At 35.9% G+C, this 27,646-nt stretch overlaps 1 protein-coding gene across 3 annotated transcripts in view; it reads left to right on the top strand.

Moving 5' to 3' along the window:
- Positions 1-27,646, top strand: part of TCF12 (transcription factor 12) — a 424,142-nt gene that overhangs the window by 165,779 nt on the left and 230,717 nt on the right. For all 3 annotated transcript variants that reach the window (XM_036737190.1, XM_036737189.1, XM_036737191.1), the window contains exon 4: positions 13,090-13,163. In XM_036737190.1, the coding sequence (XP_036593085.1) occupies positions 13,090-13,163 (74 nt within the window). The remainder of the gene's footprint in view (positions 1-13,089; positions 13,164-27,646) is intronic.

Below are 27,646 nucleotides of genomic sequence, written 5' to 3'. Positions count from 1 at the left end.
ATAGAATTGTTTGTGGAATTAAGTTAAGAATAGTAATTGCTCACACAGCTGTTTTTAAGTAGCAAATTGTGTTAGGTAATCAGCAAAAATCCACTAAAATGTACTTGATAGTTATGCCGAAACTGCTTTATTGGTACTGACTTATGATCCTAATGGGTACTATAAAAACAAACAAACAAAACTGAAAACCTTTTGTATGCACTTTTCACGTTTTCAGTACTGTATATTTGTGCCCCCAATGTATAAATGTAGTTATAATGTATTTCTTCTTCCTTTCCTAACCACAAAACTTGGATATAATTGACTTGTCCAACAACAGCAGCATGAACTTTATGAGTTAACAGTGCAATGAGGTGTGTTCTGATTGAGGGAAGGAGGAGGGTCTGCTTAATTGCTTCTCTGCTTGTTGTCTTTCTCACTCTTCCTCCCCCACTACCTAGTACCTTGGAAAAGTAGACGATATTAACACTTGAAGTTCTGCCTGAGCCATTTAAAGAAGAGAAGGTTTATTAATTTTTGGCTTATACTTTTAAAATGTATATAGTTTAGTAACATATATATTTATGTTGCAGAAAAGGTGACATGGAGTTTCCTCACCTGAGAGTTCTCTAAACTAATGAAATCAAAAATCCATTGACTATCTATATTTCTCATGAAAATAACCATGTTAAATTATTACAGTGTGTAGCTTAAGGAAGGATAGATTCAGAATGTTCCTTATCAGTTTCTATGCATGGGCATAGACGTAGAATAAAGTAAGGCTTATTTCCTTATCCACAAAATGAGAGTTGCCCCTTCTAGATCTAGTCTTCATAATACAGTGAGCTCCTTAAATTTCAAGCAGACATTGGTTCCCCACCCCTCCCCCTGCCTTTTTGTGTACCTAGTGATTCTCCCAATGCCTTGCATATAGTAAATCTTTAATAAATGCTTGTTGATTTGAGAAGGAACTCTTAACAAGAGTAGAAGTTAGGGGTGGTGATTTTTTTTTCCATCTGAGGTCTTAGTTCATAGAATGACTTTTAGTTAGGTTGATTGTATTTCCTTGGTACAAGGGTTCTCCAAGTACCTTACAGATATTATTCATAATACTGCTTTTGTCAGAGTATGTGGCTGATGGACTTTCTGTAAATTGAGAGGTGGAGAAAAATCTTCACAACTCCATTATGAAATAATAATTCCTGAACATTATATAGTACTTTACAAAGCAAATGTTCTCAATTTCCATGATATTCCTACTTTACATACCGAGAAATGAGAAAGAGTTCCATAGACTTCTGCTACATCATGAAGCATTACCAGGCCCCTTTCTGATATTGTCTATAGTGCCCAGGCTCCTGATGGAGAACACTCAGTCACTTGTGTTTCTGATAGTCATGTCTGAGAGCAGAAATGTTGCACCTGGGTTTTTTTTTCCTTCTCCCAAATGCATTAGTGGTCTTCTGGAACTTCCAGAAGTTTATAAACTCCAGCTTATTTCTATCTCTGAGGAAGGCTGTAGAGAATTGAGGACCTTTTTGTCTGGGTTGGATGGCTTCCATGAGGCAGGCAGAACAAATTCCTAAGATGCTAGACCATTAGACGAGAGTATCTAGGGATGACAAATGCTTGACCGTTCTCTGGGGATAGTTCAAGTCTCTTTCTGATGTTTAAATAATTAGACAATTTGTAAGCCAGGAAGGAGTTGTGGGTTTCTGTGAACAGGTGGTCATATTGCAGAGCCTAATTGTTGAGCTTTTGTGACACAGAGAAATACCATGTAAAATGTTTGTAAGAGTAGTGTATCTGATGGTCCATCTAGTTTCATTTTTCACCACTATTATATGGGAGAACCATCAGTGATAATTGTGATAATTTAGTGTCTGATGTGCAGCCATTGACCATAGGATGCACAGATATTTATGTTAACACCAAATGGTTGGGGATTTAAAAAAATTCTGTATAAACATATTTGCTCAGTTTTCTGTAAATTGGGGTTAGTTATAAGGACCATTATGTAAAACAGTTTGAAAATCTTAAAGTGCTAAATGACAACAACAATAATAACTAACTTTCACATAGTACCTACTGTGTACCAGGCACTGTGCTCAGAGCTCTACAATTATCATGTCATTTGATCCTCACATCAACCCTGAGAGGTAGGTTCTATTATTATTCCTGTTTCACAGATGAGGAAACTGAGGCAAACAGAGGTTAAGTGACTTGACCAGGGTCACACAGCTTTTAAGTATCTGAGGATGGATATGAACTCAGGTCTTCCTAACTTCAGGCCCAGTGCTCTATCTGCTGTGCCACCTAGCTCCTTACATAAAGGTTAGGTATTAGCATTGTCATATACACGGAGGGTATCCTTCAAATCAGTGCAGTTTTAAGCTGCTGATGCTTAAAGCTATGTTGACTTTGGCAACACCTTGAGGGAGCTAGAAAAGGGCAGTATGTTAGAGTTGCTAGAAGGTGGCCTTGGAGTTTGGAAAATCTCAGTTCAAGTCCTACTTCTTGGTTGTGTGACCTTGAGCAAGTCACTTAACTTCCCAGTGCTCCAGGCAATTCTCTAAGACTTAAGAGTTGCAGAGGGAGTCCCCATCTCCCTTGGTGGAGGGAGTTTCCGCATCAGGATTTCTCTATATTGCTAAAGCCATAGATCCAGTCCAAAAAGAAAGGTATTCCTTCCGCTTTCCCCACCTCATATATGTCTCCATCTGTATCTAGTAATATGTTACCAAACAATCACTAACCATGTTTATGGATACTTTCATGCTTTCTCCATTGGGTTCTATGTACGAACTGTTTTTCTTTTTGAATGGCAGTAATTAATAACAAATTTATATTTATTGTCATGAGAAGCCGGACCATTCTTTAGTTTTTGAATGCCTTGGGTGCAGTCTATTAATGTGTGTTATATATCCTGTTGGCTTGGTTTATAGTGGAAAGAGCCCTACAGTTAGAGCCAGGAGCTTGTGGCTTTGAACTCTTTCCCTGATCCTTACTAGCTGTATGACCTTGGCTAAGTCATTTGAATTCTCTGAGCCTTATTTTCCTCATCTGTAAAAATAGAATGATCATCACCATACCTTCTTCTGGAATTGTTGTTAGGAAACCATTTTGCAACCCATAAATACATCAATAAGTGCTTTACTGGGATCAGTGATCTCATGGATAGGGATGTTTGAGTGGAACAGATCACAGTGCATTCATATTTCCCCATCTTGTGTGAATTATGTCCATGTTCTACCCATGTAACCTCCAAAGAAATCACAGCCACATTGATAGAGGCCTTTTAATGTTCTTCAAGTATCAGGGTAACATTAAAGCTATCTGTCTATTTTTTCTTACTGCATGACTGGTCCAGCTTCTTGTATATTTTCTGGATTGTCTTTTATTCTCCTTGGATATAAGTCCTTGTTGGTAATATGCAGTTATCCTCCTTCTCTCTCTCTCTCTCTCTCTCTCTCTCTCTCTCACGCGCACACACACACACACACACACACACTCACATGCAAGCACATGCACGCACACACATGGGTCTCTATCACCTTTAGAGTTACCTACAATTTTGATTCTTTAGAGGTTACAGTTTTAAGATATATCATTCCTGAGAGAATTTTGGTTTTTAGAAGATAGAATTTCAAATCATCGAGCGATTTGATATTTTTGGAAGCATTAATTAATTTCCCAAGTGCCATCCAGCTTATGCACTTTAAGTTTATTCTCAGGTCATTGTTCATCTACAGTGCCTGTTTAGCGTAGATGAACTGATAGATTAACTCAGTGAACTATGCATTCAACTGGTTGTCATAGTCTGGATAAGAAGCATTCATATTGTGTGTGTGTGTGGTATTTTTTTTTTTCAATTTTCTTTTATCTCTTGTTTGGTTTAGAGTTACTTTCCTAGGCAGAGTAATAAAAGTTATCTGATTTTGTCTCTTCAAAATTTTCTTTTTCTAGACTTTTCAGTTTCAGGTGGTATATCCATTTTGTGCTTCTTCTGATATATAAGATGTTGCTCTAAACCAAATTTCACCAAAATGCTTTTCGGTTTTCCTAGTGGTTCTTGTCAAAAAAGGGAATCCTCTGCCCTAGTCCCTCCCAATATTTGCTCTTTTCTCATACCTTTAAGCAAAGGATGATCATATGCTTGGTACGCTGCAAACATTATTTTTTATGATGGTTTGAACTCTGTGGTTTCTTAGATCATGTACAATTTTGAGATTCTATAATACACATATAGATCATAGTCTTAAATATTTTTTATAGAGATGAAGGGGAAGGGAAGAAGGAAACAAGGATTAATATAGTGTCTGCTATGTGCCAGATACTATGATAAGCACTTTTACAAATATTATCTTATTACTCAAGAGACTAGTCACATGAGTGGTAATTGCTAACATCTTCTTGATTGTCTTTCTGGACGATGAGACCATTTTTCATTTTTATCAGTGCTTTGTCATTTTCCATGTTTAGGGTATACTAAATTGATTTCCTCATTGTCACCTCCAGCGCAGTTTATGGACTGTCCTTGGCTTAGCTGATCTTCCCAATCATATTAACTTGATTGTCATTTCTTTTCCCTCCCATCTCAATTTGTTAATTAGGTCTTCAAGTTTAAATGTGATGTTTTGATCTTCATCAATTATAGAGATGAATTGTTAGAGAAACATTTTCATAAGTTCCATTTCTCAGTCATTTTATTGTCCTTTCAGTTTCATCTAGAAACAATTTTGGGATTGCCTGGCTTAACTGGGCCTTATACTAAACTTTCTGCTGATCTGTTTTCTCCTCTATTTTTCTTCTTTGTTTCCTATGGTGATAATTGCTTGTAATCTTCCATCATCTACCATGACATTTTGCAAATTAACTTGTAATACAAACCATTGTTGCCCCTGGCTTCCAAGTCTCTCCCTTTGTCCAGGAGCTCTAACATTTGCTCCGGGAGTTGGTTACTTTTTTTTTTTTGTTTGTTTGTTTGTTTTGTTTTTTTTTTACTTTTAGCCTCCTAATTTTGACAGTTTTTTAAGTTGATTAAATGTCAGTAGTTAATACTCTAGTTGATGTATTTTCCTTTAACCAATTTACATTTTTTCAGCATTAGTAGCTCATTCGAAAAAGTCAGAGGATCTTCTTATAAAGTGGCTTCTTTATCTTTTTTCTTATCTTTTCTTTCATAAGCGTTGATAAGGTAGAGAGTAACCATACTGGTGAGAGGCTTAGAGATAATAGTGTATAAAGACTGGTTGCCTTAAGGAACTGAGGATATTTAGTCTAGAGAAGAGAAGACTTCTTATAGTGGATACAGTCACACTAATGTGAGGGTCACCTAGTAAATGTTAGGGCTGGAATTTAAGTCCTGATCTCTTTGATTCCCAAATCCTGTACTCTTCCTAGTGTATCATGTTGTTTCATATGTAGCATGAAATGCAATACATACTCTAATATGTAGAGAAAAACTAAGTGAGATTTTGGTGAAGGAACTAGAGATATTTAGCCTGGAGAACCAAATACATGTTGACACGGTAGCTATTTTCAAAACTTTGAGGAACTGTCACATACATAGGAAAGGGATTGGACTTCTTGTGATTATGGATTTAGGCTTGGAAAGGATCTTTGAGCTGATCTCATCTAACCCACTCATTAAACATATAAGGGAAGTGAGGCCAAAAAAGAGATTGTGTTTTGCTGAAGGTCACATAAATAGTAAAATATCATAACTAGGATTCAAATGCATTTCTCCATGGACCCCAGAAGGAACAATAAGAAACATTGGCTAGCAGTTGTAAAGAAATCTATTTTGCTTTAGTGTAAGGGGGAAAACATTCCAACAATTAGAGCTATCCAAAAGTTGAATATACAGCTTTGAAAGTGGCAAGTTCCATCTCATTTGAGGTCCATATGCAGAGAATGGATAACCACTTAGGAAAGTTGTAAAGACAGTCATTTTCAGGTTTGAATAGATGGCCTCTAAGGAGAAGGAAATGGCAAACTGCTACAGTCTCTTTGCCAAAAAAACCCCAAATGAGGTTATGAAGAGTCAGACACATTTGAAAATGACTGAACAACAAGGTCTTTCCCACCTCTGAGATTTTGTGATTTTTATTTGAAAGTGATTTGGACCTTTGCGCTAATTAATCAATGGCATGATTGCCAAAAAACTGCAATTTGCAGAATGGCTCCTACTTTGATGGCCAGTCATTTTCTATAGGTTGCAATATTAGTTAATTTAATTTTTTTTGTTGTTTTGATCATAAAGCTCAGTAGTTGCCATGGACAATGCTTTTCCCCCACCTTATTCTTAAGAAAATATTAAAGATTTACTGGCATGATGCTTCTTTTGCTTTTTTTATTTTCTTTAGTATCAAACAATAATTTTCAACATTTTTCAACATACTTCCTTATACTTATCTTCACATTAAATCTCTCCATAGAATTTCTCTTCTTTTTTTTTCATCTTCTGCAATATATGTTGATGCATAATTTGCATTTATTTTCCTAGTGACCTTTTTGCTTAGGCTAATCATGAACCCCAAGAGGCAAGATGACAGTCTCCCACGATATCATGTTTTATGTTGCCTTTGAGTACACAATGAAACCAATTCTGTCATTCTCTTATTTGCCTCTTTAAACAAATTCTTCTCAGCATCCTTCCATTTAGCTGCAACTTCCTTATGTTTTATTTATAATGAAAACAACTATCAGTGTGTTGGTATATATTGAAAGGTACTATATAAATGTGAGATAGCATTTATGGTTTTCTTCTTACCTCATTAGATATGGATTCAGAGAGGCTTCTTGCTCTACTCATCTTAGAACAATGATAAGATAACCTATGATTGATAGACTCATAGAATGTCAGAGCTTAGAGATCATCTGGTTATACAGTGGATAAACTTGTAGCTGGAAGGGACTTAGGTCTGGTTCTACCCCCTCATTTTATAGATGAAAAAATTTTGAGAATTAAAGACACTTATCCAGGTTCTTACAGAGGCAAGAATGGGATCCAAGGCTCTTAGGCTGATACTTTTACACCTAAACCAGATTAGTAGTTAATCTAATGTTTGCTATCATATTGTAGGTTTGTACTTTCAGGACTAGCTCTCCAGTGGAAATTTTATAGTAGACATTTCTGCCTGCAATTTGATAGGCTGTGTTTGGGTTATTCCCTTGTGGATTGGGCTCTTAGATGCTCAAAGGCATTGTTAATAGACTCAAAGCTAATATAATAGTCTTGTTCACTCAGTTACGCTGTTTTCCCACAAAAATGTAACTTTGAAATATCCAAGCGTGTGTATTAAATGGGCAGCTAGGTGGCACAGTGGATAGAAAGCTGGGCCTGAAGTCAGGAAGACTCATCTTCCTGAGTTCAAATCTGACTTCGGACACTTGCTAGCCATGTTATCCTGCGCAAGACACTTAATCCTGTTTGCCTCAGCTTCCTCATTTATAAAAATGAGCTGGAGAAGGAAATGGCAAACCACTCTAGTACCTTTGCCAAGAAAAGCCCAAATGAGGTCATAAAGAGTCAGACACAACTGAACAACAACAACATATGTAAATAGTATATGTGATTTAGAGGAAGATATAAAGAATACAAACACAAAGCCATTTCACTTTGTAACCTTTATTTGTTCAGTCAGTTCTTCATCTAACCCTTTGATCTCCTCAGGCTTTTTATTTTTGGGTGGGAGGGGAGGGTCATTTCCTGAGCCTTTTGGCGGCTTTGTTATTCTCTAGCCATGCGCCTCAAAAACCTTTGTTGGTAGCTTACATGTATTGGAATTGCCACCCTCCTCTCCCATTTCTTTAATGGGGGTAACACTACAAGACCTGATTACCACTTATAATCGTTCTAAAGATCAAATAAGATAATGTATTTGATGGCACACTTATAAAGTCCTCCATTACATTAATAAATGGTAAAGTGTGAGGTCAACCATTGGCATTATTCCCATTGGCTTCCCTACTCTTAGTAAAAATTGGTGAGGTTTACCTGAGGTTTAACCTGGTTTCACACACATTGTCTCTAATGATAAAGAAATTACCATTCGTAGTTTTTAATTCTATATAAAGTTTGTAGCATTTTAATTTTTTTAAGGCAGGCTTCTCATGTTATTACTATGCCACTGTACCATATGATTTTTTTTTTTACTTAAAAGGGCTAGATTGTCCACATATCTAGTACATCTCTCCAAATGCTGTCTCAGAAATAAGAGTCTTGTTTTCACTTTCAAAGGCCACTGAAAAAGGACTCCATAATGTATGGGATTTATTCCTCTTCTTGTTTAAATGTATTAGATTTTTCACATAAATGTTTTCTTTTTCTGTGTTGGAGTCACTTTTTGACAGGTCACTACACAGAAACTCAAAAATTTGTTTTTCATGAATATAAAATCTACGCATCCAATATATCTATACTTAATATGAGAAAACATTTTTTGCCTTGTCTGTTAAAGCCCATCAGAAGTTTAATGTTTTCTTAGTACTGTTAATAATTCACAGTGAAACATAGGAAAAGTACACAAGTAGATTTTTTTGAAATGTGTCTGAAATATAAAAATATAATCAAAAGATTTTGTATTTAAACCTCTCTATGGTTCTGTAATTGATCAGGCTTTGAATCTTATCTAAAGAAATTTCCACAAACAAAATCAAATAAAGGAACTATAGAAGAGAGATATTCTTATAGCCTTGGAAACTGATATAACTATCTGCAATCAGATTTCTCTGTTCAAATCATTTATTGAATCATTGTAAAGCAGATGGTGAACACAAAATGTGTATTATCTTTCTTTTGTTTATAAAATTGTTGAAATTTGGTTTTGTTGAAATCTTTTAAATAAAGTCCTATTTATCATTGACTACCTGGAATAGAAATTTTCTTTTAAATGCTTCTGAAGCCCATCTGGTATGTAGGTGTGTATATTTTTTTAAAAAAAAATATATTATATGTACATCTGTGTAATTGTATATGATGTATTTTTACTAGTTCTAGGAATAAATACGGTTTGTAAAGTCAGGCAAAAAGAGTTTGCTTCATTTAAATTTGCAAATAATAACTTAACAAAAAAAACCCCAAAGTTTATGTTTGCTATTTACTTGGAGAACCCTAAGAGAATTGTTAAGGATGTCAGTTCAAAGAGGATTTAAAAGAAGCAGTTGGTTATAAGCATTATTCAGATCCATAGGATCAATATATATACTGAGAATTTACAGGAAAATTTGAAATTTTAATTATTATTCTGTCCTACTTGGAGAAGCAGATGCTTAAGAAATTTTATAAACTAAAAGAAAAATGGAAAAAGATGATTTTTGTCTTTAGATAAGTTTTGATTTATCCAGTATATCTTTTAACCCTATAGAATATGACAAACATTAATTTGTCAGCCAACTAAAGTTTGAAATTCTTCTTCTCAGTGATTATTGTTGAATTCCCTGAAGCTTTATCCTGTTTATCAAAGGACTAGTTTCATCAAAACTATCTAGTTAACATGAAGATTGTAGTGGAAATGCCATATAGCACGTATCCATGAGAACAATAGTTCAGATAAATCTTAAGCTGTTTTTTCCATTCCTGTGAATTATTATATATCATATTTTGAATATTTCTTGTGGATATGCTGTTTTGTTACATTTCATTATATCTTGACGGTCTTTATATAAAGATATTTGTCCTCCATGCATTATCATTCGTATATGTTTACCTTTGTCTTCCATCTGAATCTGTAGAAAGATTGTCATTGGGATTATACCCTTGCGTTAGTAATAGTCATTGTTTTCAGCAGAAAGGAATCATTTGTCCTGAAAGATGACTCTCTGCTTTTGTCAGTGCCAGCCACCACTTTATATTCAGACCCTGGATCAGTTATAATAAAAGCACAGAGGGCTTAGCTGCAAAATACAGCCATTTTCGTTCAGATCTTTGCCATTCTTTAGAGTCCCATGAGGCCCCTATCATGCCCCATGCCATTAGGATCTAACACTGTTTAGCTGATGATTCTATCACCTAATTAATGACCATTTTGGTTAATTAATCTTTGCCTTTTCCTCATGGCATCCAGGGAAATCGGGGTCACTTGACAAAGATAAGGCTTGTGGTTTGACAAGATCTATAGGCCTTTTCCTAAAAATGTGCTTAGGATATCATTATTACTAGTAGATATCTACCACCCAATCTGGGTATCATTTTAAAAGTAAAATTCTTTAAAACACCATGTGTCTTACTTTAGAGAGCTTTGATATTTAAAAATCTAAATTTATTTTAAAAATTCTTCATTCATTTATTTTTATTAATTTAATTCAACAAACATTTATTACATGGATATTATATGCAAAGGTTTTGTGCTTTAGGAAAGGAATGATTCCTTCCTTTATCCCTGCTGTGATACTGAAGATTTCAGCCTAAACATTGATGACTTCTCAAATCACTTGTCCACCTAGTAACATTAGTTTCCCCAGATCCTATCTCCCTCACCTTTTACTTTACCTTAGGCACACATAGGGCTGACAGGTTTTCTTTTGCCTAAAACTGTTCTCCTGCCATGATCCAGAACTCTTTAATTCCTCGTTCTTTACAGTCTTCTACCTTCCCTTTCTCTTTCTGCCTCACCCACCTATTCTACCTCTCCACCCTGACCTCCAGTCACTTCACTCCTTCTTTCCTTTGTACTATTCACTTTGTAATTAGCCATTTCAATTATGTACTTCTCCCCTTTGATCACTTTCTCTTTCACCGCTCATACCTTGCTAAACCCTAATCCTGAGATGCCTCCTACCATCTATCCTTTCTCCTCCTGTTCACATGCTGCTATAAGAAATCAAATATTACACTGACTGAGTGTACTATATTTTATTGTCATTTGACCTTCTTTGGTCTTTCAGTGTTACGTATGATAATCCTTCCCCTCCACCCCTGCCACCTCCTCTAATAACTATTCCTAGCTGTTTCTTCAATCCTCCTTTACCACTTTCTACATCCATCCCTGTCATCCCAGGACCTTGTCTCTTTGTTTAAATAGAGACCTGTCATGACTCTTCATTTTTCCCCTCTTCTATACACACAAATACCCCAGTCTCTAGTCGCTGAGAAAGAGATGCTTAGGCCAATCCCTCTTCTCGTGCCCTCAACCACAATTTCTCCTGTGCTTTCTAAAGCTTGCCCCTTTGAAGACCACCCTCAGCTGTCATCTTTATTGATGGTGCCTTCTCTGCTGCCCAAAAACGTGCCCAGTCTTCCAGTCCTTATAAACTCTTCCATTTCCTGAAGGAATTATCTGTAGTTTTCTTCTCTCTCATAGGTTTTTCTCCTTCCTGCCCTCCTATTGAATTGTCTTCTTTTTTTTTTTTTGGAGGATGGAAGGTGAGGCAATTGGGGTTAAGTGACTTGCCCAAGGTCACACAGCTAGTAAGGTGTGTCAAGTGTCTGAGGCCGGATTTGAACCAGTGTTGGTGCTCTACTCACTGTGCCACCTAGCTGCCCCATTCTTTTTTTTTTTAATTCTGAACACCCAAATCCTCCCCAAAAGAGGATATAGCAGCAGTAATAATAATAACAATAAATAACTAGCACTTATATTTTAATTTAAGCTTTGCAAAACACTTTACCTATGTTAACTCATTTGGTTCCTTATACAAACTAGGAAACAAAAAAGATATTGTATATCCCATTCATTTCTCAATCCCTTACAATCTGGTTTCTCACCCTCCCAATTGATCACATTTTAGTATGTTGACTTTAGTAGCTGGTTAGAGTTAGAGCTATTTCTTTATTGCTTTGCGACTCCTTTCAGCAGTAGAAAAATAGGTTAGCTAAATAAGATATGATGTGGTACTTTTCTGGATTCTTGGCCAAGGAGTTATTTGGGGTATGTGGACACTTTGCAACAGTGAGGAAGGTATAGATAGAGGGAGAAGAGTGACTTTTTTAAAAGCGTGAAATAGCAGTTTTTGAAATGCTCATTTATTGCCTGGAATGCCTTAGAGAAAAATTCTTGAGAATTTTTCTTGGGAATGGGGAAATATTAGCCCTGGGAAGAAGGAGCCAGTCAAGTAGACTTGATTTTTATGACTTATACTCATTTAGTTCTTAGTGCACCTTTGCCAATTAGTCCTAGAATGAGGTGCCCAACAATTCAAGAAAGTCTGTTTACCTAAAGTAGCAATCATCAGAAGGATGACCTCACTCTACCATAGCATGAAATGAGGCTCAGAGAACAGGGAGTGGGGACATTGCTTTATGCTAACAGCAGGAGATGAGTGGTTCCCAGAACTGATCAGATGTGTTTGGGTTTGGGAGTGGGGTTCTCTGTGAGTCACGGAAGGAATCCTGGAAGCCTAGATTGATAGGTGAAAACACAAAAACCGGAGAAGGAAGATACTATGCAAATTCTGATCCTTTCCTGATAAGGCTTTCTTTTTTTTACAACTAATATGGCAGTTCAGTAGTGTTTGCCAGTTGAGGGAAAAACAAATAGAAAAATGTAATTTTAAAGCAATTTGATGGTGGTGTTTACTTAATAGTTCTTGTGGGTCATCATGTCAACTTGATTTGTTTCTTGTAAGTATTTCTTTGATTGCCCGTCGGAGTCATCATCCTTACCCTCAGTTGAACTATTGCCTTCCCTGTCCAGATGGAAGCCAATTGTATTGGGTTGAGAGCTAGCTATTTTACCAGCTTCTAGTCCACGGAAGGTCCAATACTTGCTTTGAATTTCTATTCAGATGGCCTTAGATTGGAACAGGGTTGACGGGTCAGCTCCCCATACTGGTGGTTTTAAAGAACCTTAGATTATCCTGGGTATGAGGATGACAAGTAGTGACTTGTAATAGAGAGCTTTTGTGTCATTCTGTGGCAGACCTAGTATTCTAGATTTTCATAATTAATCTGGTTTCTACAGAGTTTGGGGATCAATGACTCATTCACAGGTCATCCAAACCCATGTGCTAAGGACAGTTGGCAAGACTGGTTGAGGCATTAATTCGTTGCCTTCTTCTCTGTTTCTGCTGTGTGCTTGGCATATTGCGAGAATAGAAAATCTATCTAAGGTTGTCTGAGTGTAGACTCTAATGGATTTACCTTATTTTTGTTTTGTCTTCCTTTAGGTATGGATGAACGAGGAGGTACAACATCTTGGGGAACGAGTGGTCAACCAAGCCCCTCCTATGATTCATCTAGAGTAAGTTTTTTGCTCCTTCGTTTAAAAGATATAAATATTGGATCAAAAGTTTAGAGGAAGATTGATAAAGACAAATAGACTCTTTAAGGAAAATTCTTCAAATTTATAGTTTTCTATGAACACACTGTCCTAATTTCTAAAGGAAACATATTGGAATTATTGCATTATAAGATGTAGAGCCAGAAAGAAAGAGATTATGTAGTCCAACCCTTTTATTTGATATAAGTGGAAAATGAGGCTCAGAGAATTTAAGTGACTTGCCCAAGGTTTGAAAGAAATTGGGACATGTGATTAGAGTTACTTTATACTTTTCCTAAATGATACAGGTTTAAGCATTCTGCTCTTTTTTTCTGCCTAAATAAAATTGCTGAATGAAGGCACCTTTTAAAATACAAAGTTTTGTTATTCGATTTTAAGTTGTATTCAATTTATATTTAAATACTTTGTGATAAATTGGAAATATCATTCGACATCTAAGAAGTTATTTATTGAAGTTATATAGAGAGCTAAGAAGTTATATATAGAAACTCTTACATGCATATGTCCATTCCTCTTGGAAGTCTCCACATGGAGCTTTGAATGGTATTACAAATATTCTTATTGCAAAAATTCTTACTGGGGTTTGGATGTTGGAATTTATTAGAGGGGAAGGAGAGTTATCAACAATGCTGATTATTTTTGAGTTCTGCTATCTTAAGTCACTTATTGATAATAAGTAGTTTACAATATTCTAAATAGTACTATTGCATGCTGAAAGAATTAATTCACTCCCCCACCCCCCATTGTTATTGCTTGGAAACAATGTAGACCCCTGGGGGAACTGTATTCAAAAGTATATCATGTGATAAATATGTCTAGGAGATTTGAACTTGCAGTGTAGACATGGGCAGCCTAAAAGTAAGCCCTTCTTTTTGATTTGTAGTTTGGTGGTGATGTAAGTGGTTTCTGTTTATAGCCAGGAGTGTTTCGTTGAGTGCCTTTACTGTTTATTAGTAAGTTATTTCTATACTAAACTATTGTATTTATTTTAAACTGTACAGTAATTTCAATTAGTTTCCAACTTCTCTCCTACTCCAAGACACATAACAGGATTCTATATGTCAGAATCATTTGGAAAAGCAACATAATCTAGTTATTAAAGCACAGAGTTCATGTCCTGTCCAATCATTTATAGTTCAATTTATTTTTAAAAATTCATTTTATTTAAATGTGAAATCTGGAAATATATCAATATATTATACCTTTAAGTTTAATATAATCAGCATACCAATTTTATTAGCAATTCAAATGATACATAATACATTTATATTTATATATATTTAATTTATATTCTTAGACTAAAAATGTGTCTTTAGAAATGTGAAAAATCACAGAATCATAGAGTTAGAGCTAGAAGGAATCTTAGAGACCACTCAGTCCAATTTCCTCATTTTACTAATGAGAGGGTGACATAAATAGTAAATATCCTACATCTACTAAGAGGGTGGGATTTGAACCTGGGTCTTGTTTCAAGTCCATGCCTTCTCCATTGTGCCATGCAGTTTCTTCAAGGGAACTTAAAAAAGATTTAATGCTTATATGTTATATTTTCCTTCAAATTTCCCATTTTTCCAAAGGAAAAAACCTTTGTATGTTCTCCCACGTCTTCAAATTTCTTAGAGATTTTTCATATCCAAGTTAGAGATCTTGAGATGATTAAAGCCCAAAGGAAGCATTTATTAAGCTATTATAGTATGCATGGCATATTATAGAGCACAAAGGGAAATACCAAAGGAGGAAGGAAGGGTCCCTGTTCTAAAAGAACTTCTGGGTTTCATTAAATTTACTCCTACCTTCAAAACCTGATGAGACCTTAAGTTAATGTTGAGTCTAATATTCTCATTTTATAGAAGAAACTGAGGCCCAATGAGTAAGAATAAATTAATTGTTCAATATCATATTTATGTGGCAGAGCTGGGACTACACATCCTGGGTCACTTGCCTCCTAGTTCAATTCTCTCTCCAAGATATCGTACCTCCTTTGCTCATCCCTCAAACACATTGTGGCAGAGACATAGCCTCCTATTTTGACTAAAAACAAGGTAAATTATTATTTTTAGTGCTTCTTACTGCTTGATCCATGCAAGAATTTCTGTACTTTGCCTTTACTTCTCCTGTCAAGTTCTAGTAGCTAGCATTTACCTAACACTTAAAGGTTTGACAAGCACTTTAGGTGAGGGGAAGGAAACTAGTACTTATTAAGTGCCTGCTGTGTTCTGGCGTCATGCTAAGTGCTTTACGTTTCACGATCTCATTTAATCTCCAGGACAGTTCTTGAGGTAGGTCCTCTTAATCACTGCTTTTTACAGATTAGGAAACAGACTGAGAGAGATTAAGTAAATTGCAGGTTACATGAACCTAGTTCTTCTTGATTCTAAGTCTAGTGCTCTGTACTATGTGCCATCTATGTGTACCTCAATTTAGTAGGAAAAGGAATAGGGGAATAAAGGCAACATTTCTTGGTCTTCCCAGAGAATCATTTGATGCAGAATATGCTTTTAAAATTGTGCTACTTGGGGGGACAAAAGTAAAAGACCAAAAAATTGCTATGCATATTAAAAAGCAGAGAGGTGATGGTAGGGAGATTTCCTTGATTTTTTTTTTGATCGAGATTATCTGTCGTTCATCCAATTAGACTAAATTTAGTTAAGGAATGAAATAAATAAGATTGTAAAGGAGGTAAACTCCCAGCATTTCCATCTTCCCTTTTGTAGAGATCCCTTGGTTACAGAATCACTTTCATGAATCTTACTACAGGTAAGGTTTATTTGGTAGAGGAACAATTATTAATCATAGTATGGTGATATGGTCATACTGCTACAACTGCTAGTCTGCCATGGAAATAATAACAGTGATGATGATAACTGACATTTTGTACCCATTTAAGGTTTGCAAAGCACCTTTCATATGTTACGACATTTAATTATGCTTTTGTTCAGTCATTTCGGTTGTGTCTGACTCTGTGATCCTATTTGGGGTTTTCTTGGCAAAGATACTGGAGTAGTTTGCCATTTTCTTCTCTAGCTGGTTTTACAGATGAGGAAATTAAGGCAAACAGGGCTAAGTGACTTGCTCAGGGTCACACAGCTAGTAAGTGTTTGGGGCAAGATCTGAACTCATGAAGATGTGTCTTCCTGGCTCCAGGCCTGGCATTCCATCCATTGTGTTGGTAAAAAAGATAAATCTTGGGTTCTTTTTGGATTTTAAGAATGTAATTCATATACAAAATAAATTCTGTAATGATTACCCGCCCTGGCTTTCTTCAAAGTTTGACTTTCAACATTAAGTTAGTATCCTACCAATGTGTTATTCTCTTTCAAAAGTAAAATTCAAGTTTAGACTTGTCTAACACATTAAAAATTAAAGGGCAGTGATCTCTATCAATATGGAATGTCATGGAGGGAGTAAATATTCTAGCAATTGTCTTTGTGAACAATTCTTTGATCCACAGTATCTTTTTAAAATTATGTTGGTTGGCAGAAAAGACCGGAGGAACAGGGTAGTTATGTCTGAACTATTTAATGCTTACAAACCCTGTATTTTAAAAGGTGGAGGGATGGTGATGAAGAGAGTTCCTTGTTTAATAAATTGTGGTTATCCATCATTTTTCCAGTACCCAAGTAGGTAGAGTTTTGTGAATTATCCAGATATTCACATAAAAGGGCTTTGTTCTTTAAATTAAAAGAGTATTTTATTTTCTCATTTGCATTGTCTTTCTCTGAAGCAAAAATCTCTCTCAGTTTTTTTAATCACAATGTAAGTTTAAAAATAAAAACCTTAACCTTTATGTGAACTTCTTAGAATAATTGAAGTGTTTTATTCATCAGATTACAAATAGGCATATGGTTCTTGATATGACCCTGGCACATCTTTATAAATGGATGGACTTTGCTGGTTTGCTGTGGTTGATTGTAAGCATTAAATAGTTCATCTTTGATGACACATCAACAAATCTTTATTGAGGTCCTATTTATACACATCACATTATGCTAAACTCTGTTAGGGATGCAGAGGATCAGTAGCAGCTCAGATAACTCTCATGTTTTTTAGTGGGGGAGCCTGGCAAAGTGAAAAGAAAATTGGTTTTGGAGTCAGAGAACTTGGGTTCACATCCTGTCTGTTTGGTCTCCATCAAGTCACTTAACCCATTTGGACCTCAGTTTCCTTATCTGTGAATGGAGGGGATTGGACTAGGTGGCCTCTGAAGTCCTCTTTAGCTCCAGATCTTTGATCTCATGGACTCCACAGATTTCACCCCCTCATGTCCCAGCTACAGTAGAAGGGAATGGGGGAGGAGTAGTAAGTCTTTCTCTCTTTAACCCAAGGTAACTAGAGCTTTGTGGGAGGAGGGAAAGAGAGGGACTGATTAGCCAGCCCTAATGGCCCTTGTCCTTTTGAAGTTCGTAATCCTATGGAGGAGATGAGATGGTAAAGTATTAGATAACAGTGAAATACTTAATAATTCTAGACAAGAGTAAAGACTGTTAGAAGCCAGTATATTTCATTCCTCAACAAATTAATTTTACTAACAGAAGTTTAGTTCAGAAGGAAAGTTCATATAAATTTCAGCTAACCAAGAAAGGCTCTGTGGAAGAAGTAGGATTTGAGCTATTTTAGAAAGATGAGTATAATTTGGAGAGGATGGATTAGAGAGGTAAAGCCTAGAGACAGGAATAGTGGTCAAGCAACAACCAAATTAATCCAAATGTGACCAAAGGCCTGTTCTAGTATGGTGGTAGTGGTGGCAGTTAAGAAGAAGGGCTAGATACAAGAAATACTTCAAAGGAAAGATAGACTTGATTTGATGAATGACTGCGTGTAAGGGAAAGGGAAAAAGTCAGAGATACTTGTGAAGTTGGACAAATTGCATACATGGCAGACATTCATACTCCAGTGACTTCATCATGGTGTGGATACTTCTTTCACCAGGGCATATTGTAACACCTCCATTCCTTAGTAGGCATTTTGTGAGTTGCTGTGGCTCTTCCTTCCAGATTTATCCCCTTACAGCTAGTCTTCCAGTGATAAAGCTCTCCAAACATAAATTCTGTGATAATAAAATGCATACTTTGTCTTTGACCCATACTCTTAATGGTTTAGTAGGACATATCAGAATCTATGATCTGCTGACATAGCCTTTGAGAACACATGTCCCAAAGAAAATCACCTTTTTATTAGATGAGGCAGTATGAGAGGACATGATAAATTAATTAAAATAGGTCATACAACCAGTAGAATTAAAAAAAAAAAACAAATTGCGTAACTTAGGTTATTGGTGATGTAATTTGGGGGAAAAAATCTGGGTAACTTTTGTGGGGGAAAACCTTTTTTTTTCAGTATTTTAGATGAGTCCTTATCCTCTGAGTTGTCTGTCTTCTAAATTGACTGGAAACCTATTTTAGATCTATAAGATACCACTAAGACCTTTGTTCTAGGTCATGGGTTGGGTTTTTTGTTTATTTTTTGCTGTTTTTTTTTGTTCTGTACAGAGCGGGTTTTATATTTGCTAAGATTTCAAAAGCAATAACTGGGAAGGACATCAAATTTTGAAATAGTATATTAGAGCTCTTAATGTAAGGTACAGAACATAAGAGGAAGCCATCAAATAGTGAAGCAAGACAGGAGGGACAGAATAGTACTGTGAGTATTGTGAGTCATCCAGTATACTGCATTTGTGCTCAGTTTGACCCCTGTTTTCTTATTTAACTGCTCTGTTTCAGATTTCTCTGTATGTGAAAAGGTTAAAAATAAACCCAGCAGAACAATTGTTAGTCTGTTACTTGCCTTATTGGAGGAAAAACCCTAGAAGTTATAATATTAATTTTCACATTGAAAGCAGAAATTGGTTAGGGTGATATGGACTACACTGAATCTCCTAACTAGTGCCCAAAGTGAAGGGATTAAATACAGTGATTACAGTGTCAGATAACTTTTCTGTCACATGCCAGTATGGAAGGCCTCTTAGTCTTCCAGTCTGCCTATTACTCTCCTGTGGTTGCTGCTATTGCCCCTGATATGATAATTTCCCACACATCATTTAGAAGGTCTTTTACTTCAAAAATGTTCAACTTTGCTGTTGTTTCACTTGGAGGTATAATGGAAAGAACTCTGGGCTTTTTAGTGTAGATACCTGGGTTTCAAGTCTCACCTCTTATCCCATAAGGATGCATGAGATTTTGAGGCAGGTTTACCTCTCAATTTCATTTTCCTCACCTAAAACAAGGATAATGATACTTGTATTGCTTATTTCCTATGGGAGGATCAAATAAGATAGTGTACATAAAGCGCTTTATAAATATAAACAACTATTAATGATAGTAAATTTTTTGTTAATGATAATAAAAGAAGAGTAGATTGAAATAATAAATTTAAACCCAGTCCCCCTAGGTGTTAGCACATTTCTTGGAAAACTACTTGTGTTTTTAAATATATATATATATATATATGTATGTATGTATGTATGTATATATATGTATGTATGCATGTGTGTGTATGTATGTATGTATGTATACACACATACGTATACATGTCTCCCTTATGGAAATATAAGCTCCTTGAAGACAAGAGCTATTGAATATTTTTTTTAGCATCCTGATACAAGGCACAGGCCTTACCCATAGCATTTAGTAAATTGTTATTGATTGGTTAATTTTAGAAAGAAGGAAATATTCATATTGTTTCCAGAAATAATATGATTCATCACTTCTTTCCTTTCTCCTTTCTTTTTGCTGAAGACTAATATCCATTATTGTATTCCCCATTCTTGGTGCATGTATCTAGGAATCAATGGACACTCTAAGTTTCAGGGTTCTTCTGTCAGTTATGAGAAGGGCAACTTGTTTCCTGAAACACATTCTTTGGCTTCCTAGAGTTCACAATGTCCTTACTTTCTTCTGTGATGTTGTTATAATTTATAATACTAATATGCTTAGTAGTTTTCAGAACACACCTCTAGGTAGCATATTGAAAAGGAAAAACATGTTTATTCCAATGAATAAAAATTTTTGAGAGACTTGATCCATTGAACCAACAGTATGTTCAAATAAAATCCTATCAGTGACTTGGAGCAGTTGTCAGAACCAGTATATCTGAAGGACAATTAGGGCATTTTCCTTCCTTTAAAAGAAAAATGATTTGTAGATGGTTATTATTGTAAAGATACCACATTTACTGCAAAAATCATCTGTACTCAGGATTTATACTTCACTCAGCTCGTGACTGGATCTTTCCTTTCATCTCTGTCTAAATCCTCTTTTTCCCATCCTCTTACCAAGATAAGTATAACACCTTCCTCTTTTTGCATTCTTCCCTTTACTATATTACTGGTAACATGAATGCTATCTGTTACATCAGTAAGGTGGACTCTCCTTTCCCCACTTGACACAGAAAAACAAATAGAAATATATTTAGGATGTGGCTTTCATTGCTGATGACCAAACAGTGATGTTACAGTATACACGTTAGTTGATACCATTTTTCATGGTTTTTAAAAAATTATTTTTAAAAGGCCAGTATGAGGAGGCTTCTAGGTTAGTATTCTTTTTAGAATATCTTTTCCATGAGTTATCTTCAAATTGTCCATTAGACTACCTCTATTTGGTGTGCTTTTTAAAGATCAGAATTAGTGAGCAATTAGTAAAAAGTGAAACAGAAAAAAAGAAAAGAAAGGAGTGTCAGTGAAATACTTTAAAAATACACAGAACCAAAGAAGTTAAAAAGAACACAGAAGAGTAAGAAGTGTTATATTAAATTTAATACATTTTTTAAATCCAAGGTGAGCATAATAGAAATTCATTACTTCGAATTCAGTCTTCTTTTTCTGTTCTTTGTATGTGGATATGTTCATGTTAAGTTTATGACTTAAAAAGTAATTTTTAAAAGGAAACAATTGAGCCCTACCAAGGTTTGATTTTCTTCCTATTTGCTTTTAATTTTTAGAATTAGATTAGAATTTCTTCAGTAGTTTAAAACCATTCATCTAGTTTATGTCAGGGAAGTACTGGTTAGGAATTCACTCATGAAACATAATTTAAGTTGGCTGATAGGGATTTGAAGTATCTACTGGCAGTCAGTTTACCTTGGGGAAAATTGATATTCTGTCTGAGATTGAGTTAGTTAGGAAAAAATTCACTTTCTAGAAAACCCTAGTGAATTTTGAGGGTTTTAATTGCATCATTAAATGAGATAATGCAGATGGACTTTAATAATACACTCTGTTAGGATGTATTTTAATATCATCTTTAGGTGTAAGATACTGAGCCCAAAACTTTATCTTTAAGTCTAAATAATTATATTTATGGGGCTGTCATGTCCTAATCAGTGTGCTTCCCTTCTGCATAGAACCCAGCAGGATATTATTTAACAAATTTTAATTAGTAATTAGGGTGGCTTCTCTGCATTGATGATATTATCAAGTTTGATTCTCTATGCCTCACTGAGAGATTTCTGCTTTAGAGACTTTACATTTTCATATAACTAATGAGTTTCCTTCAGTGTTCTTGTCCCCCCAGTTTAGAGGCTGTCATTTTGTTGAGCCCAAAGAAGGATATGCTATCTTCTTGGGCTATTCACATCAGAATAGGAGTAGCAGTTGTTTGTAACATTTTCGAAACACTTTCCCAGCCACCAAAAATAACACACTGTTTATATGTTGGTTTTATTCTTTGTGAGCTGTGGCCACTTCACTTGGAGAGAGCATTTATAGTGAGGTATTGTGAGAGCCGTTGAACTCTTCCCAGCAGATCTGAGAGAACAGAGCCATACAACTGTCAAAGGCACCACCATCTACTACCTCGGAATCATCCTCAGCTTCTCAGTCATGCTAACCACATACATCCAATCTATTGTTAAAGCTAATCATTTATAATTTTCAAAGTATCTTTGGCACTTTCTCTCCATTAGCATAGTGATCACAGTCATATAGGCCCTCATCACCTCTCCCATAGACTATTGTAATAGTTTTCTAATAAGTCTCTCCCACATCAGTCAGTCCAGCATTCAGCTGCCAAAGTGATGGTCCTAAAGTGTCGATTTGCAAACTCCACGTATCCCCAGTAAACTCCAGTGGCTCCCAGTTATCTTTGAGATCAGATATAATGTCCTTTGGTATCTAAAGTCTTTGACTACCTTCAGGTCTTCACGACGTTTCTAGTATACTTATGTTTCATTCTTCATTCTTGTCTACCCACTCAATGATATAGCTACTCTAGTCTCCTTCTTGTTCATAACACTTAACTCTCCACCTCTTAATTCCATACTTTTTCACTGGGTTTTCCTGATGGCTAGAGTGCTCTGTCTCTTCTACCTCCTGTCTGCCCTGGCTTCCTGCAAGACTTAACTTGAAATGTCAGTTTTCTTCTTCCATGTCACTGCTAGTTCCTTCGCTCTGAGATCACCTTCTTTCACACTCCTTTTCTGTTTTATATGTACATAATTATTTGTCTATTATATCCCTTTTGAATGTGAGTTTCTTGTGGGCAAAAACTGTCTTTGCCTTTCTTTGTCTACCTAGGGTCTGGCATGTAGTGTTTAATAGATGCTTGTTGACTAAGGACAGCCAGTGACTACTACCACATTTCCTACTTACTATCCAATTGTAAGATCAATATTCCTTTAGAATAGGAAGGTTAATTAAAAACTAATGTGTTCGGCTGTATTTAGAAATCCTTCTTCATGCTTGTAGGTAAAGCAGTCTCTGAAGTGAAACCTGTATTTCCTTACATTAGATAGAAATGAAAGTGTCAAGATTTTGAGCTTAGAGAGAAAAGGAAGTACATCTTTAGTCTCTGTCTCATGAACTTGCTATTGTTAATTTGACTCAAAGCCTTTAAAAATTTAAAAACCATTCAGAATCTTTAAAAAGTTTTGTATAGAGACTAATATTTTGATGCAACCCATTTAATGATAGGATAGGGAGAGAAAGAGACAGACAGAAAGGCGGAAACTGTGTGGCACAGTGGAAAGAGTGCTAAATCTATTCAGAGGTCATGGATTTGAATCCTGACTCTTCTATTTACTAACTACTATGTAACTTTAGGTAAGTTGTTGAAACTCTTTGTTGCCTCAGTTTCTTCATGTGTAAACTGAGGAGTTTGAACTAGAAACTTTCTATGGTCTTTTACAGCTTGAGATCTATACTACTTTGATACCAGGGATCCAGACTAATGTAGTCCGGATTAAATCATTGGAAGGTGACACCTGGGAGAGTATGTCCCCTTCAGGTGAGGGAGGTTCTGTTTCTAATGATCAGTGGCCATGGTGGATCTCATATGGAGCTCTTTTATGGAGTGTTGGGCAAGAGTAGCCTTGGGAGCAGGAGAAAATAATTAATGGAGAATGAAAGGTTAGTGTGCCGATATGGAAGAGAAGCTGTGTCTCCTCGTTTCTTTTCATGCAGAATAGTTAAGAAGATGGCTTAATTCAAATGATACTTCAAGAGAATCTTGGAATTTCCTTGGTATATCATTCATATTTGCTACTAGGTAACAGCCTAGCTTTCTGGCTATCATAGAAATCTTCAGTGTATGCTCTTTAATAATCAGTAACTAAAAATCTGTCCTTTAATACCCTGAGGTCTATATGCTTGTAGTGGCAAGTAAAATCTGTGTGCTTCAATTCAGTTATTCCTAAGAGTATGAATCTGCCCTTAAATTTGAACACTGGAATCTAATGGACTGGTTTTATAAAAATAAATTAATGTTTTCATCATTCTACCTAACATTTAAAAGCATTAAATTTGGATGTCCCACACCAAGAGATGCTTATTCCTTAGGGTATTGGTGTCCTATTAGACAAGGTAGTCGTTTATTTTTAGTATTGGAGATATCAGTCTGACCTATATAGTCAATGTATTTCTCATCATATTTATCATTGAGAAGCAACATGGCATAGTAAATGGAGAGTGGGCCTTGAATTAGGAAACCCTAGCTTCAGATCTTCCTTCCAGCATATCTCCAATTTCTCCACAACACACTTTTTTTCAGGTGTCAGGGAAAGATGATCTTATTACTTCAGTGTTGTAAGGAACTATCAGATGAAAACCCTCTCTACCAACAGAGATCAAACATTCCCCAAACTGAAGTTTTAGAGAATACCTGGCGCCCTGAGAACTTAAGTGCCTTGCTCAGTCACCCCAAATGTATCTGTCAGAACTTGAACCCTAGTTTTCCTGACTCCTCAAAACTCTCTATCCATGTATTCTTCTTGTCACACCCCCTTCTTATACTGACAGAATGACAGGTATAGTTAAAAAAAGTTTTTAAGAATTGTTGAGTACAAGAGTAAATGAGACTGGCAGTATAGTGTAGGAGAGGAATGGGAACCTGCAGCCTTAAGGCCACATGTGGGCTTCTAGGTCCTCGAGTGCAGCTTTTTGACTGAGTCCAGGTTTGATCTGTGAAGTCTAGCTTCAGTCAAAGGGCCACACTTGAAGACCCAGAGGGTCATATGTGGCCTTGAGGCTTCAGGTTCCCTGCACCGCTGGTGTAGGATATCAAGATCATATGGTTTGCCATGTTTGTATCCCCTGTCATTGTAGTGTTTTACAAACTGGAAAGTTCTTTGTATATATGAGTTAATATTATTATTTAACATTATACTTGAGTTAGGTTCTTCTCATATATGTAGAGAAATGCTTAGAACAACTACTATACATAGCACATATTAGTAGATAGTTCCTGACTATCTCCTTAACCACCTACCTCTATAACCAGTCTTCTTCAGGTACCATTATATATTCATTCGTAGAGAAGAGGTGGCAACTGATGAGCAAAATTTTGATGTCATAGGAGAGATGTTGTGATAGGGCTGGACTATATAGAAATCTGGTGTCCAGCTAGCAGCTAGTGCAAATAGGCTATTTCTACCACAGATTATGTAGTTCCTATGAAAGCAGCAAAAATGAACTCAGGGAATTAGCTCGGACTTTTTTGTCTATATACTTTACCTGTTAGCTCTTGTGTTCTGCTGAATAAATATCAGTGGAACCACCCTCTTGGCATAGAAATCAAGAGTAGTATTTAATGGTTAGTGTTTGACTCCAGTGACATATTACCCATTGTCCTGCTTGACTACACAAATTTTTGGTTTAAATTCAGACCCCATTGCTACAACCAGCCGAGCTTAGACAATAGAAGACAACGGACTTAAAATCTATCTAATGTTGCCATTTTGTGTGTACTATAAATGGTACTATTCTCTAGCACCTGGTACATAATAGGCAGTTAATAAATTCTTATTTATTGATTGATCCAGAATATTCATCTTATTATTTTGCAGTATGTAAACATTTCATATAACTTCTCTATAAATCCTGGACCTGCTAGGAATGTTCTATCTAACTTTCTGACAAATCTGATTAGAGATAGATTCATACCTTACTAACATTGCAAGAAGTAGTTATGTAGGAGCAAGGACCAGAAAGAGTCTGAGGAAGTGTATGCTAGACTAGGTTTGGAGGGACCATGACCAGTGTGGGTGCTTCCTTAAATAGGGGCCCAGGGAGGAACTCACCAATCAGAGGAGACAGTAAAAGTAGAAGTATTTGTTGCCCGCATATTAGGGAGTGTTTTGTGTTAAAGAAGGTCTTCAAACAAGACAGTGACAATGACAGGAGTTTTGTACTCAACAGAGTACTTGATATGTTGAGATAAATGATTGATTTTGGAGTCCTGAAGGCATGGTTGGAAACTCATCATCCTAGAATGTTAGTACTTCTGGCAATCTTAGAGATGATAAAGTCAAATATTCTTTTATAGATAGGGAAAGAGGGTTCCAGAGCAGCTAAGCGACTTGACCAAATGCATATAGCTACTTGTGGGCAGCATCAGAACTCAGTGTACTATACACAATTTCACACTAGCTCATGCTACATCATATCTGGCTTTTGGTGGTATAGTGAGTGGTTTATTAGAAAGCATGTTGGACCTGGAGTCAGAAGACCTGGATTTGTAGCCCTGCTATACTACTACCTGGGTGATAAGAAATAAATCACTTACCTCACTTGAACCTCAGTTACTTCATCTGTAAAATGGAGAGAATTACTTTTAGTCCCAGTTTTATAAGTTTGTGTTGAGGAAAAGTGCTTGTATAAATGTTTTATTTAATGTCCATTGGCTGCTTCTGCCTCCCCGGCATTAGGACCAAAAAATATACTTTTGTTCAAATCTGAAAGAAAAAAAGAGAATGCTTTTTGGTGGGAGGGAGTTGTTTAAGTGATTCCCTCCATTTTGCTATTTCTAAATGAAGAAAGAGATGCCAAAAACAGGTTATCAAGTAATAATTCTTAGTTTTGTTTTTCTTTAAACTATGATTTTGGAGGTGAAATTGAGGGGAAGAAGCAACTGGTGCCAGACTATGGATATAGGACTCAAGCTGCCAAGAGATGAGAAACGTGAGGGATTAGGGAGCTTGGTAGGGTTTCCAGGCCCACTGTGCATTAGGCCATCGCTACTCACTAAATGATGAGAAGTAGAGATGAGGCCTCTTGCGAGGTGTGTCATAACTAATGAGTAGTAATTTGTAATTAACTAGAATGGCACATCATAGATATAAAAAAAAAACCTGATCATTCCCTTTCTTCTTCAAACTCTTTCTCTTCAACTGTTCTTCCTTTGCTTCTTCGTTCTCCTAACTATTGTAGTCTTCTACCCCAGCGTTTACTCTAGATACCTTGTCTTCCTTGTACCTCCCTTCTTCCTTTCTCGCACTATTGTTCTTTTTCTTCTTTCTCCCTTAACCAGATAAATATGGAACTAAAATGAATTTTTATTACTTGTTACACATCTTGAATAAAATTGTATGGTCCTGTATGGAAATGATCACTTGAATACTTCATGTTTCTCTGTCTCAAAAAAAAAAAAAGGAAGGAAGAAAGAAAATCAACAGGCTAGCTAGCTGTAACATATGTTTTGCCTATCTTTGGCCCTTCACTGTTTTTTTTTTCTATCAGTTCCTGGTCTTAAACTATATAAAACCACTTTGCAACTATGAAATAGAAATGTAAGTTATTATTACTAACAAGGAAAAGCCTTGCAAGGAATAAGTAACAAGAGGGCAAACTACATAAATGTTCTCATTGTTGAAAGGATCAAGCAAACATATTGCATGTAGGACATGTAGATAATGCCATCAGCAGCATCTGTATATATAAATGATAGTGATGGATAAAATACTCTGACAATAAAAAAGGACTCAGGATGAAGTCTAAATCTGGCGAAAATCTGCTGTACAGTATGATAGTCTTATTCATATAAATAGGCCATAAGTTGGATTGTACCACCATAGAAATAATATTTATTTTAAATTAAATTTTATTTTGTCAATTAACAAACATTTGTGTTTTCTCTACCCCCTCCCCGCCCCCACCAAAAACCCTTGTAACATCTTTACAAAGCCAAGTAAACCAAATTCCCATATTGACCATGTTGGTTTTTTTTTTTAAACCT

The sequence above is a fragment of the Trichosurus vulpecula genome, chromosome 8 (assembly GCF_011100635.1).
Source record: "Trichosurus vulpecula isolate mTriVul1 chromosome 8, mTriVul1.pri, whole genome shotgun sequence".
Lineage (NCBI taxonomy): Eukaryota > Metazoa > Chordata > Mammalia > Diprotodontia > Phalangeridae > Trichosurus > Trichosurus vulpecula.
This window is presented reverse-complemented; position numbering and strand designations above follow the sequence as displayed.